This window comes from Anas acuta, chromosome Z (genome assembly GCF_963932015.1).
Source record: "Anas acuta chromosome Z, bAnaAcu1.1, whole genome shotgun sequence".
NCBI lineage: Eukaryota > Metazoa > Chordata > Aves > Anseriformes > Anatidae > Anas > Anas acuta.
The window spans coordinates 17681735-17697186 of record NC_089017.1 but is presented as its reverse complement, the minus strand read 5'-3'; the positions used below and the strand labels follow the sequence as shown (position 1 = coordinate 17697186).

At 34.8% G+C, this 15452-nt stretch overlaps 1 protein-coding gene across 8 annotated transcripts in view; it reads left to right on the top strand.

Moving 5' to 3' along the window:
* Positions 1–15452, top strand: part of ADAMTS6 (ADAM metallopeptidase with thrombospondin type 1 motif 6) — a 153501-nt gene that overhangs the window by 113806 nt on the left and 24243 nt on the right. For 6 of the 8 annotated variants that reach the window (XM_068666451.1, XM_068666453.1, XM_068666454.1 and 3 more), the window contains 3 exons: positions 416–496; positions 5376–5539; positions 7274–7412. In XM_068666451.1, the coding sequence (XP_068522552.1) occupies positions 416–496; positions 5376–5539; positions 7274–7412 (384 nt within the window). Of the gene's footprint in view, positions 1–415; positions 497–5375; positions 5540–7273; positions 7413–8030; positions 8120–15452 lie in introns of all 8 variants that reach the window. The other 2 variants (XM_068666456.1, XM_068666455.1) reach the window with 2 other exon arrangements.

Here is a 15452-nt window from a genome sequence, read left to right as displayed (position 1 = left end):
TTTCCAGCTTTGGAGTTCCTTATAACACTACACAACTATAACGTGTTGACAAACCTTGTCTTACCTCCTAGCTAGTAGTAAGAAGTTGGTCTAAATGAAAGTCTTCACATCCTTTCCAACCTGAATTATTCTATGATCTTATGGTCATTTTATATATTAGTTACTTGTAATATACTTGAAAAGACTTTATTATCGTTAAAAAAATGAATTCCTAAATTCACATTAAATTCTTTCTACCACAGTCAAATGTATCTGAACTTTAAAGACATTTCTATGCATCACATAAACAAAAATATGCAAATACATTTGAATTCCATGCTTCTTACTGTTTTTTAGTAGTGAATAATTTATTAATGGCTAGTTTCACGACTAATATTTTTTAAGATAACGAGAAAAAGTTATCTTTCTTTTACAGGCTATATGGAAGTGATTCAAATTCCAAGAGGTTCTGTGCACATTGAAATAAGAGAAGTGGCAATGTCAAAGAACTATATTGGTAAGAGCATGGTTTAAATAGCAGACTGTTATTAAGTTAGATTTTCTGATATGATTTAGACATACATATTTCTGATATGACCAAACCGTTCATTTATTAGAAGCCGCAGAGGGAATAGTAGTTGTTAATCTTAATCTGTGGTCAGACAGTTACAGCAGGTGGTTAGGATGTATTCTCCTGAGTGGAGCTAATGGAATGCATCATGTGATTCCTCCTTGTATACAGTGCAAAATCAGGTCAGTTTTACTGTAGTTACGGAGTCAGACTTGGAGCTAGAGTGGATGAGGAACACTCAAGTGATCTACTGTCCCTCTCTGAGGTAATGTCTTATACCTGAGGAAGTCTCTGATCTTAGGGAACCATACTGTTTTAAAACATCATTTTTTGCTTGGAATGATTATTCAACAACAGTCATGGTTGCTTAAATACAATAATAATGCCTCCTTATCTTAAGGCAGTTGAATGTAATAATTCCACAGTGTTTCTGTGTTGCTGCTTTGTAGGGACTTGATGCCATTCCTGTTTTATAGATAAGGGAAAATGGGGTGCTGAAAAGCTATGGGCTTTATTGAGATTATACAGGAAGCCTGTGGTAAAACAGAATTAAATTCAAATGCCCAGATTATCCCGTTTCCTTTAAGATCGTGTTAAATTTGCTTTTCAGCTTTTAAATATTGGTGTGTACAGATCTAGCTTTATCAAACTCAAAAAGAGCATGCGTTTCTGACAGCTCCTGTAGTCTGATTTGCATAGCATTTGTTCACAGTAGTGCAGAGAGCTGATCAGTGCTACCGGAAACTAACATAAACACAAACAGAAGCTGTTAACCTGTTTAGGCATAATGACAACTGACTAGGCTATTTTTTCAGTCTGTTCTGCATGTAATTAGTATAAAGAATAGCAACGTGTTGGAAAGGACTATAATGCATGTTAGTAGGAAGGACAATAACATCCCTAGATACATTAATTGCTAAATTGATTGTATTGATGATAATGGTGCCTTTTACTGTTGGATGCTTTTTCCTTTCTTTTTGCCTGCCCCTACAATCATGTAATTCAGCAGATTTTCAGTCTCCCTTCATTCTGCAGGGGATAGTAACATCCACTACTCCAGCAGTAAAGAGTGCTTGTTATTCTTTCAGCATCACACTCCCCCATGTCAAAATATGTGAGTAACATTGATCAAATATCCTACAATGACTTTTGAGACAGAGGTGGTAGTGGAAGAAAGGCATACAATGCACACTAATGTGGTTGCTCTATGCTAAGAACCATATTGTCAAAAGAATGTTTTGTTAACATGGACATTTAGGCTAATATTAATGTCATATTTAGTACACAGATTCCATTAAGATACTTGTGTTTCTGATTCTGTGGGTAGCTGAAAATAAATACAGGAGTTAAATAGAATAAACCAGATACTCTTAGTTACTACCATTAAGTTTGTTATAAATTTTGCTTATAAATCAGAGGAATGTGATCTGGAGCAGTATTTAGGTCAGTACCATCAGCACCAAATGAATGAAAAAAAATGCTAATTTTTTAACTTCAATAAAAAATATAGGCAACTTTTTTGATATTTAATTTGACCACAGATCTAAAAAGGTAAAGTGGTACATAGCTGTTTTTTCAGCCTGCTTCTTACAATTTCAAGAGGGTTCCTGATTTTCAGGCCCTCTCCTCAATACCTTGCTAAATGCCACAGAAGCCCTTGCTAATTTCAGGGGGATTTCTTTCCTTGTGTTTACAACTTTGAAAGGGACCATTATATCCTATTGTAAGATAATACTAAGTTGCAAGGACTGTTTCCTTTTTTTGTTGGAATGTTTTGTACTATGAATGTGAACCAGATCACTGTTCAAGGATCAGCAGTTTTGGGGGAAAGGAATGCTTATAATTTGTTTGCTCCCTAAAAACGACTATGCAAGCAGGATGGCAGTTAAAAAATAGTTTATTATGTTAAAATGCATACTTCTAGAGTATCATTTTATAGATGCTTCTTTAGTGGCAGTGTCAACTTCACAACTTCCCCATCTTTATGCAGTTCCTCTCTGTTGTTCAGGACGGATGTTTTGTGGTCACACCATGAACCAGAAACCAGATTAGAGAACTGATTCAGCTGAAAATAACCATTTACACATATTATTATGTTTTGGTCTATGTGTACTGCTGCCAAATATGTGACCACAGTCTAAGAAATCAATTTCTCCATTTGGAAATCTACAAAAAAGAAAGAAAGAAAAAAACTCTCTCATACTGTTTTCAATGTTTCCTCTGTTCTTTTCAGTTAGTAGGGTCTCTAACTTGCAGCAAACATCCCACAGTTCCTGAACTAAAATCCAGTTATTTTGCAAACCCTGGCCTCAAATTTAGGAAGCAGTTAGGTATTTGGCAATCTCAAGTAGCTCAGTCAGCACCTGTCCTCCCTGCCCCCATCTCGGGCTGATACTTTCTGCACCAGTATCACTCCTAGTGCTGTGGCAACAAAACCACATGTTACTGCAGCTGCATAAATAATAATTTATTTTTTTAAATGATCTGACCAAAAATAATCCAACAATAAAATTGCCCGTTTCCAGAGCTGCTGAAAAAATGTATGTTTAGGAATGCTGTTATCTTCCCTTGATTGGATTGATCTGAGCTGACATCTTTGCTTATATTCTCCCTTTGCAACAAGATGTTGTGTACTAATTTCCTGTGGGCTTCCTGCATTCTCAAGTTCTAAAAAATTATTTAATTAGTATATTAACTTGTTCCTTCTGTCTTATATGCTAATAGTTATGTCAGTGCTTCATCATAGTCATGTAATTATGTTATTGGAATGCTATTCACAGCTGTGTCCTTCACCTGTGCATAACAATGCATATTAAGCAAATCTGTTCACAGAATGCAAACACATTTTTCTTTTGTAGGCAAGTAAAAAACAAAAAAGGGTATAGCATACACACAGTTGATAGTACAAGCACAGAATTTCAGAAAGATTTATTATATATGCATCATGCATTAGAATATTTCTACCCCTTTGCTCACTTAAAAGTTTCATTAGAAGTTTTGGCTCTATGGAGATGTGACCACTAATATAAGACCAATGCTCATGTGTAACATAGTTATGTATTTTAATAGGACAAAGGATAATGGCTTTAAACTAAAAGAGGGTAAATTTAGATTAGATATAAGGAAGAAATTCTTTACTGTGAGTGTGGTGAGGCACTGGCACAGGCTTCCCAGAGAAGCTGTGGATGCCCCATCCCTGGAGATGTTCAAGGCCAGGCTGGATGGGGCTTGGAGCAACCTGGGCTGGTGGAAGGTGTTCCTGCCTGTGGAAGTGGGGTTGGAACTAGGTGATCCTCAAAATCCCTTCCAACCCAAACCATTCTGTGATTTTTTATTTCATATACCTGCTTAAAATAGATTAATAGTGGGAGTACTATTCCTTTCTTTTAGTATGTTACTGCCTGCAATTTATCTTGTTTTCTTATGCATGTTTTTTATTCTCTGCTTCTTGTACTACAAAAGCCATATAGACAATAGAGAATCTGAACTACTTTGAGAATTTAAAATAAGTGACTGTGTGAAAGCTAGTTTCTTCACTCAAAGCACATACATGTTTCCAGATTAAATCCAGGAAAGTTAATGAAGCAAAATTTTGCTACGGAAAGGCATTCTTTTTCAGACTTTATGGTGGTGTTGGAAATGGTTACTAATCCCTGATGAATAAGGCCGTCACCACCATAATGTTACTTCCTCACCATCTCTTGTTCATATGAATGCTCTCCGGATCAATTCAAATCAATAGAAAATTTGAGCATCATTCTGAATTTTTTCCTAACTCTTCAAGGTAAAGCCTCTGTCTACACAGCTGTAGTTGAGAATAAAACTTCATCATAAATTTTCTTCTCCTTATGGCTGTGCCATGAGTTTGTAAAATTCCTATCTAGTAAAAGCAGTGTGTGTTTTGTCTCAAAATCCAAAGCTGTTTGATTGTGTATTTACAGCCATGATCTTGCCTTTAAGAGCATGCTTTATGTACAGTAAACATAAATGATGAATAACTAGTGATCTTCATCATTATCTTGTCCAGAAGGCAATATCTAATTAACAGAATATGTACCTTAAGATACAAAGTCAGTTTCATATTTAGAAATGTAATCTCATAAAATATTGAATAATATATGCTTGTCCAGCCTAACTGGTCAGTTAGCTAAGAAATCTGTTTGTTATCTAGAGTACTTACATGGATTAAGGCTATAAATTAAAAATATAAATATATAAAATAAAAATATCTTGGCAGATGAAACAGCTAGTATTTGTTTTTGTAGTAGAAATGCCTTGGATTTATGCTTTAAGAAGGAAAAAAGAAAATGGGCAGAGACAACAAAGTAAACTGATTGGGACCATACTTCAAAGTCAATCTTTTTTTTTTTCTCTCTCAGCATGATATGTGATGTCTTTCTTATGCTTGAACGTATGAAATCTTAATTATTAATGATAATCTTAATTAATCTTAAATTAGATTGGTAATTGATTATACATTTGAGACCTACATATGTCTTAAGCAGAACAGCATACATTGCAGGTGGGTTTAGTTTTAAAGTTGAAGATATATTTCAGGTTGCTCAAGGCACTGTTATTTCCAATATAGCATCTGCATGTTGAAATCTGCAAAGTGTACCTGCACATTAAAGTTCATGATACAGACAGTATTTTCAAACTGTGTGAGGGATATTTTAACCAAGGCTAAAGAAGAACATTTGTTGAAAAAACAATGATAGAGAGCTGAAACTCATATACTTCTAACAGAGTAGTAGTTTAATTTGTAATGGCTTCTCCATTATAAATGCTGCTTCCAATTTTTAGGTGGCTTGTATTTTTTTTTAAGCTTTAAAATCTGAAGAGGATGACTACTATATTAATGGTGCCTGGACTATTGACTGGCCAAGAAAGTTTGATGTTGCTGGAACAGCTTTCCATTACAAGAGGCCAACAGATGAACCAGAGTCTTTGGAAGCACTAGGCCCTACTTCAGAAAATCTCATAGTCATGGTAAAGTTTACAATTAATATATTTCTGAAATCTGAAATAAGTTTTTATGTTCTGAGGAAAGATAAGACCATGAACAAAATCAGAATAGGTCACAGGCCGTGATGGGACTTTTTGCATTTGTATTTTAATTCACTTTTCCTCTTTTTAAGACTGACGGGTAGATACTGTGATGGAAAAGGTGTAAAGTTAGAAGAGCCCTGGGAAGCATCACAGGAAATGCCCGATCTGTGTTAAGTGTGCGTCAGAATAGTAGTAGCAAAAGTTGTAAATTAAATATTTTTTGTATTTCTGTGTATTTCTGATACATGGAATTGTTAAGATATAGCATATAGTAATTGCTTCAGACTATGACTGTGATGTTTAATATGTACACAGCAGCATTGTTTTTTTCCTTACAGGTCTGTAGTTGTCAGTGGTTTTAATCATGGCCTTAGTATTTCTATTTGACCTGCGTTAAAGTATGTTTTGAGATCAATTGCTATGAATCGATGGTACAAAATATTTGAATGTAACAGAAGAAAATATGACCAGGGTGCTGGTAGCCTGTCTCTGACAGTAGTCAGTAATGAGCCCTACTATATCGCTCTGTTGTGTTGAGGAAGAGTATAAGACTAAGGTGAAACTTGATCAGTATATTCTGTCAGCTACCAGTTTTGCGGTTTAGGGATTGCTTGAGCCAGACAGGATATTTTTCTGTATAGAATGATTGTTGCCTGGATAATTACATTTTAGTCAGTGTTCTTAAGTGTTTGAATCCCATTTTTTCTTTGTTTGTTTTACTGTAGCTGTGGATAAACTGGGGAGTTCATATAGAATGAGTTTCATAAAGATTATAGCGCCTTTTCTCATTTGGTCAGTCTCTATGAGTTTTGTATTGAATCTCTTTTGGCTAATAGTTAGGTAAATACACTTTTACAAAATACAATAAAACGTAGAAGGAGTTGAGAAATAGCTTTTAGATATGTCAGATGCTGCACCTGATGCAAAAAAAAAAAAAGTTTGGTAGATAATCAGACACTAGTGTTCAGCAGGTGGTATGTGGAAGCGCACTGCATTTCAACAGTCATGGTAGATAAAGCACATGGTGATTGTTGCACTTCCATCTATATCATCTACAGTGGTGCAGCTGTAGTAATAGTTTTGATATTCCTTTAAAGGAACCACTGCTGTGATTCCATTAGTTTAATGCTGCTAGCTAATGCATTATGGGAAAACAGTAACCTCAGCAACAGTCTGTTTCTGTGTTACTATTTTTACTATTATTAATTACTAGAAGTATTAAACAAGGGCAGGGCTCGGTTCATAACTACTACATGGGTAGCTCTTTACAAGATTTCAGTGAGAATTGCTGCATGTTTGCGTAGTAACGTCTGTAACCTACTTTGACCCCAAGTAATGATTCAGTTACCAAATTCTTTTCCATTAATTAATACATTAATTTATGAAGACTGATTTTTAAAACTTTTATGTCAAAAATAAAGAAGTGACAAAAATTGTGAAGTTGTGGCGTCAATGGAAAAAGGTGGCTTACCACCTTAATACAATAATGCTTTTCGTTTGTATGCATCTTATAAGTCAGTTCAGATTCACTTGGAAATACCGTACAGAACCACTGTGGCTTCCTTTATTACTTTTTCCCCTTCCACAAGACATAACACATGCCTAGATTAATGTCACTGTAGTTGCCCTCTGCTTGCCTGTTTTAATGGTATAACCAGTTGTTTTCAACTACAGATTCTGCTACAGGAACAAAATTTGGGTATAAGGTATAAATTCAATGTTCCCATCTCTCGCACTGGCAGTGGAGACAATGAAGTTGGCTTTGCGTGGAATCATCTGCCTTGGTCAGAATGTTCTGCCACTTGTGCTGGAGGTAAGACACCAGGCAGTCAAGCTACAGGGTAAACTGAATTGCAAGATACACTTTATTACATAAATATGTAGGTAACTAATTGAAAACGTTTCTTTCAGACATACTTCAAACCTTAACTTAGAAAAAGAACATTTATTTTATCACATTGGATTTTGCTGTTTTCAAGTACATTTAATGTGTTCAGATCTTCTTGTTAAATACAGTGTATCTTGGCACAGTGTGTCTCTTCTGAGGCTTCTTCTGAGATTCTCTTGAAGCTGGGATGTTTGCTTTTCACAGGAGCTTTCTTGATAAAGGACACCAGAAGTTTTAAGTAAGGAAATTAATAAACCAAAGGGAAATAAGGCAACTATAAATAAAGAGATATGTCCGTGTGTGTGTTTGTAGGTATTCTTCATATATCCTAGTCAGCCCTTCCACCCTCCAGCCACCAAAGTTTAGGTTACATACTGGTAGTCTCTGTAGGAGGTGATAGCAATTGGATTATACTTCCCAGCCCATAGCAGTGTCTGTGATTGTTGCCTATTGGCAGCGATGGGGGATTTGTAGGTTGTCCCACATGATTCATCATGGGTGCCTTTTGCCCACAATTTACTATATTCCTAATCCTCCCTCTAGTGGCCACCAATGCAATTCTTTACCTCTGGCTGGGAGAGCAGGACAGTTGGCTTTCTTCAAAGCCAACACCATTGCTGCTGCATGGACTGGTGAGTAGAAGTGCTGTGTGAACAGTATCTATCTTCTCTCTGGAGACTGAATGCATCATCCCCAACATATCTCAATTTCAGAAGAAATGGGAGAGAGCTGTAAATTGATGAAAGAATTTCAGTTTTCTGAAGCACTGTGCACTGACTGTAGCAAGAGGAAGAATTATTTATTTATTTTAAAGAATCTATGGACCAAATATTTGTCCTTTTCCTTTCCTTTCTGGCTACTGGAGGTATTCATGTTTGGAATCATCTTGATTTATCTCTGGTGGATCCTGCTGTGGCTGTTACTAGTTGTTTGCAGTTTAAATACAGCAGTTTGCTTAGCTATAGGTAAGGTGCAAAGGATAGTACAAATTCTGTTCTGTACATCTAAACAGAAAGTCTTGAAACAAAATAGAGGAGGTAGCCAAATTTCTCCAATACTTTATTGTTCATTTGTAGTATTCCTTTAATCAAGTGGGTGATAGGTTGCTCTTTTAATTAATATTTTAATATTGGTGAGTCTGGTAGGAAAAGAAAGGTTTTAAAGATGCAGAAGTGAAGGACATAGACTGAAAGCGCTTTTCTTAGAGTAAAAGAAGGTTCCAAGTATAAGAAACTTACAGGTACTGTGAAATCCTATTTTGATGATAAAAATGGGTTAACGATCCTTTTGATTTGAACATATGGTGTGTTCTTTTGATGGTTCTGTGGAGCTGGACTTGATCCTTGTGGGTCTGTTCCAACTCAGGGTATTCTACAATTCTATGATTAACAATTCTTTTGAAGTCACAGGAAAGCTTCCATTGATTTAGACAGTGACAAGATTATACAGATCTTCCATCACCTAAGTCATTGTCATTTCAGAGATTCCAAAGTATACAAAGGAAAAAAATAATTGGCTCTGAAGAAGTAGGCACTTGTTTAGATAAAAAACAGTTTGACATAATTATCTTTTAAGGAAATATATGTGAATCTCTGATAACCCTATACATTTATTAATCATCTGAAACTGTCTTTGGAAGGGTTTTCTTCAGTAGCTTACATTGTTCAAACTAGAGACATTTCTCTCATTTAGCTTAGCATAATGATATATTATGATCACTTATTTTCATTGAGACTTCTGCTTAGGGAATCTGTTTCATTGTAGCTATAACTCAAATTTTGAAACTATTTGATTTAACCATGTGAATACCAATAGAATACTATACTCCCCAGTTTATGAAACATCTTCTGCCATGTACCAAAAGAAGACACAATTCTAGAAAGGATCTGAGTAGTGGAAAAAGAAAAGGGAGACAAAAGATTGTAGAGACAGAGAACGTAAATGGAAAAGCTAGCTAATATAAATAAGAAGCATGAGAAAACTCAGAAATGAAACCACTAGATTACTTTGTTTATTTCTGTAGGATTCATTATGAAGTCCATTATCACAATTTACCTTTAGAAGAGAAGTTTTCCTCTATATCAAAGGACAACAAAATACTCAGAATTGAATATAATTTATTACTAAAAGTAAAATAAAAAAAGACAGTGAGTATGTGTGAGGAATATTAGTATGGAAGCTTTTTTTTTTTAATTATTTTTTTAATTAAATTAAGGAGAATTGTATATAGTGACTTTGGGACATACTGTGAACAGGTTAAAGGTATCTACATTTTCCTGCCTCTTACAACAGTTGGTGTTGCTGAACTGTAGTGGAAAGACATTAAAGATTTGATAATCGTATGATATTCCTTCTTGATCCAGGAAAGTTTATGATGAAGTAGAGCCAGATACACTTTTATGTCAAAGCATAGGCTTTATATCAAAGCTATAGGCAAATCTAAATTCTTATCAACACATTTAGCTGCTATCCATCTCTGAATGTCTGTATTCTAATTTTTTTTTTTTTTTTTTTTTTTTTTTTTTGTCTAGACATATGTTATGCTTAAAAAAGCTGTCTTAAAAGAATGTCAAATTTGCATGTATTTAGAAGCCAGGAAATTATGGAAGGAAGGATGACTATGAAATCTTAAATTGCTTTCTGTGGTTGCTCTAGAAACATGGACCAGTTGAGCAGGGAACATTCTCTGATCCTGAAGCTGTGTCACAGACTATCACGGTTCCACTCTACTATACTTAGCTATAGTTCCCTCTAGATATGACTGACTGTATCTGCATTACACAGCATTTGGCCAAGTCTGGGACTCTGAAGACATAGTTATTACTTGGTATATGTTGTGTTATTCAGAGTATCTAACAAAAAGGCAAGAGCTGGATTTTGGCAGCACCAGTAAATTGTTCTGGAGTTTTGTATCTTGCAGAAGTGTCTAGTCTTGTGATGTCTCTTATTTATAGCCTTTTGAGAGCAACCCCCTGCATTCAGAGATTCCTAGAGCTTCTTTGTGGATCTATCTTGGAGACGAATTACTGGAGCAGTCAAGGGGCAAGCCGAGAAGCAATTGATTCTGTCTTATTTAGTGGCTTAAATACCTGTCTGTCTGTGTATGAACCTACAATCTGTAATTAAATGGTAGCATGCTGTTTGTTCCATTGGACAATGGAACCATCTTACGTTCATCTTGTGCTGATGAGTCACTTCTGAATAGTTAAGGCACTTAAATCTGTTCTCCCACGTGCCTGGTGACAGGACGAGGGGGAATGGGCTAAAGTTGAGCCAGGGGAGTTTTAGGTTGGATGTTAGGAAGAACTTCTTTACCGAAAGGGTTGTTAGACACTGGAACAGGCTGCCCAGGGAAGTGGTGGAGTCACCATCCCTGGAAGTCTTTAAAAGACGTTTAGATGTAGAGCTTAGGTATATGGTTTAGTGGGGACTGTTAGTGTTAGGTTAGAGGTTGGACTCGATGATCTTGAGGTCTCTTCCAACCTAGAAATTCTGTGATTCTGTGATTAAACTTTTAATACAGCACCTCTGTTCTCAGACCTGTTTCAGTTTTGCAGAATAGCAAGACTATGCTGTAAAAGGAATTGCAGGAAGGAGGAGGAGGTTTTTATGCTTATGACAGCTAAATGCTGTGCTGGAACTCTGGATTTCATTCCTGTCTTGCTTGTCTGGTTTTGTGTGATACAGAGCACTCACAGTGCACATTACACCCTTGCTAATTAGCAGTTCACCACTATCTGGAAATCTGTTTGTATGTATGAAGCATGCCATGAAGTTCATTACATGAGGTGCGTGTAAAACAAAGTATTTTGAAAACTTATCTGAACACCTGATATCAATGGATTCTTTCCACAGTAGAGTCTTTATCTCCACGCCCCCTCTATTCTTTATAGAGAAGTCTAGAAGATAAATTAACTTGCGAAGAAAGTAGTTAAATGCTTAGATTGCATGTAAAAGACAAAAAAGTCAATCTTTCTTTCATGAGAGATTGTATACTGTGTATTTAGTAGTGTCATTCATGTTAAAAGATAAAAGAACAGAATATTCAATAAATGCTCTGAAAGTGAGCATCATATTCTGTACAATAAACTACACAGAAATCATTTCTCCAAAATCTGAGATTTATTTTGCTATTTTTTGAGTTTTTCCAAATGCAGGTTCTTCAGATTTACCAGATTTACCTTAAAGCCTCACCCAGTAGCAGACAACTCTTTTCTGGATCCAGGTACTCAGATGTAGGTTGAGAATACAATTTCATTCATTCTTATTATCTGCCTCTTCGTGTCTGTTCTTGGGAATCCAGGATTGCAACTTTTCTTTTTGTACACTAGGATGATTATTTTCTGTATTGAAAAACTTCTTTTTTAAATACAAGTTTCTACTGCCTCATCTCATTCTTCCTCCTTTAGAACGTTATGTAGAAGTGAACGACATGAATTCTCCATATTAATTTCCCCTTTTCCCTGAAATTGCACTTCTACTCCAAGTCAAAAGTTTTCAAAAGGAACTTATATTGTCTTGTACAAGTATTTCTTTAGCTGATAGAAATTAAATTTTCCCCTCAAGCTTTACCAAAGCTTCATCTCATAAAGTGTTTTATTTAGCACATATTAAGTTGCCCTGCTTGAAAGGCAAAGCCTTTATAGGTTAAGATGCAATCTTTTCAGGTTGCATAATGGACGTGTTCAGTGAGAGAAATAGTATTACCAAGCCCCAGTGCTAGCTGTTGCATTTATTAGCTTTAGCTTGCAGGTTTTTTTAGCTTTTATTAGCTTGCAGTTTTTTTTTTTTTTTTTTTTTTTCTGTTTCAGCAATCTGTTTACCATAGTGCAAGGGCCTCTGTAAGCTACAAGACTACAAAAGCATCGTCAGAGAATACCAAAAGGTACAGTTCAAGTTTATCTGCACAGAGATGAGTGGAACAGGAGAGAGCACAGGTAATTTAGAAAGGATGGATGGATGGATGGATGGATGAAGAGGTCCCTGGAATTCAGAAAAATCTGAAGACAGCAACAAAAGATCTTTTTAAGGAAATGTTTATTTAACTATTTACAAGAAAATCTGGGAAAGGAAAAGCTAGAATACACAGAAGTAGCAAATAAAATGAGGGATGGAAGGAGAAGAAAAATGAGCTACAACTGGACAAAATATATCACAGGTCATGGAATTGTAGTTTATTTACACTTCTGCCTGTCTTTCGTTATATGGTAACTTGTAGCTTTTCGAGTGCAAGTCTGTGACTTTGTCCAGATCCGTAAGTATTCTTAACAAGAAAATGTACTGCTAATGGCGTTGTTTAAAAAATCCAGCAAATGAAGGGAAAAAATACCATTCTGTATATTTTTTTATTTTGTGTAAATTAAAAATAAGCCACTGCATATTTTATTTTATTTTATTTTATTTTATTTTATTTTATTTTATTTTATTTTATTTTATTTTATTTTATTTTATTTTATTTTATTTTATTTTATTTTATTTTATTTTATTTTATTTTATTTTATTTTATTTTATTTTATTTTATTTTTATTTTATTTTTATTTTTATTTTTATTTTTATTTTTATTATTTTATGTATTATTCCATACTTATTGAAAGCCTATCAGTAAATGGCAACAAATGACGACATTTATTATCTGGAGTTTAGTGGTACCCTAAGCATTGATTTTGATTTTGTTTATTCTATGAAAGTTCAACTCCAGATGAGTTAAATATCTCACATACTTGTATTTTTTTAATTAAGTGTTCAGTCAGTATGTTATTATAAGTAAACTTACTGCTGCCCAGTTTCCTTTGCTGGTGATCACTGTTACAGAATGGTGCCTACTGTGTTTTCAGTTTTTTTTTTTGTTTGTTTATTTTGTTTTTTCATGCCCTCAGATGAATTATGTCTTTGGACCAATAAAATATACTTGTCTTCATCAAGGAAAATGTAAGTTTGGCTCTGTGATGAACATCTTGTGATCTGATGAGTGAGCTCAGAAAATATGTCTGGGTTAACCAGCATGCACTAGTTTTTGTGATGCAAGATTCACTATGTACTGGTACTGGCATCTTTATAATTAACTGTTGCAATCGCAAACCACAATTTTGGGGGATTGCTTTTAAAAATAGATATAGCATTTACATGCCTGCAATTTTAATTTAAGAATAAAATGTGCTCCATGTAATTTACAATTTGGCTGCTGAAAGTCATGCAGACTATTTGTGAATTGAAATCTGCAAAACATCTCAATTCTCTGGAGAATGTGGTCACTAAACCACTGGAGTTTTGTTTTCTATTAGAATTGCATTGACCAGTTATGAGGACATTTTATGTTTTTTATTATAAACTATAAATCTGTAGATTTGAAAGCAGTGTGTTTCTGTCTAACCACTTGTAATTATTCCCCCAAGAGTTTCAATGAACTTGTTTAGCTATGCTTTTTAGATTATTTAGAGAGAGACCATATACTCATAGAGTTGATAATTTAATTTTTTTTTCAAGTTCCTCAAGGCTTAAATAAGTTGTAGCTGTTGTCTGGGTAAAAATTGCATTCCAGCTTTTTCCATTTCTTCCTGTTGTTTTGAATTTAGAATCTTATTTGTGTTTATGAGATACTATTTTAAATAACACCAATTAGACAGTTTCCTTAATCCATACCTATGTTTCTTGTATCACAAATTATATACTGTGTGGCAAGATGGTGCAGAACATTTTAAAGCTGAATTAACGTATCTGCATGGCATGGATTAAGAATTCTTAAGAATAGGGGTGAATGCTGTTTTATGAGTGATATGCTACCTGACCAATGTTCAATAAATTACATGGCTGGTTTTGTTTTGGTTTATTTTATTGAAAACTAAGCACAATGATAGACTATCACAGATAGAAATTGGTGAGAAAAGGGGTTAAGTGTGATGTGATGGGTCTTGCTTGACTAGTTGTATCTATTGTAATAGACAAATTATTTTGTAGACTAAGGAAATGTAGAAGTTCCATTTATGTAGACTTCTGTAAGGCTTTTCTTGTCACCTACACCTAATAAAGAATTAGAAAAGATTAGTACACAAGAGGCACTCTTAAAAATGTGAAGTACTGGGCCAAGTGGCATTGAACCTCATGGGCATCTTAAAGACTTGTCATCAGATTTCAGTTTTTCTTGTTCTGATGGTAGCATAAATAAGAATGAAAGCTCTGATGAAATTGGTTGATAATGCAGTGCTAGAAGACATATGGGGAAGATCAGTATATTATGTTGTAGTTATAATCACTGGATAAGGCACTAGTAAAATCTCTGTGGAGTACTGGGCATGGTTTGTATTAACTGGCTGTTAATGCATCTAGAATGAAAATCAGTGTAGTAGTCAAAGGTGTGAATTTCAGAGAAGATAGTATGTGTGGGTTTAAGGCAGAGCTTGAGCAGTTTATGAAAGGAATTACTTAGAGTGGTTCTCAGAAATACAGAAGGGAATTATTTCTATTTGTATCTTGCCATGTGCTAAGCTTATTTAATTAATAGCATAAGATCTGATTGAATTTAACCCTTTCTTGTAATTAAAGTATTATCTGCTGAGAATGCTATGGTGGAACATCTCTGAGTGAATTGTAAATATCTTTGATACCTGATGGATGATTGTCTGAAATGTGTGTGTTAACACAGTTGGCAGCTGTGGGGAGGCATGTCCTTCAGGAGGACCTTTAGTGCCTCCCATGCACTTTTGAGTACTCCAAATGGACTAACTATCTAGCAAAAAAAAAAAAAAAAAAAGAACTTTCCTAATATGTACAGCACCTAAATTGAAAAGTAGTGCAGGTTGAAAACTTGCAGAAATTGGTATTTTCTCTTTATTTTGTTCATGTAGATTTGTGCTTGTAAGATACTATTGGAAAACAGTCTGGCAACTTTATGCACTATGTAATGGTATCCACAGTTGCCTAGTGGTGTGGCATCCAGATACATGTGGAAAGAAGGAAAAATGAGACAAG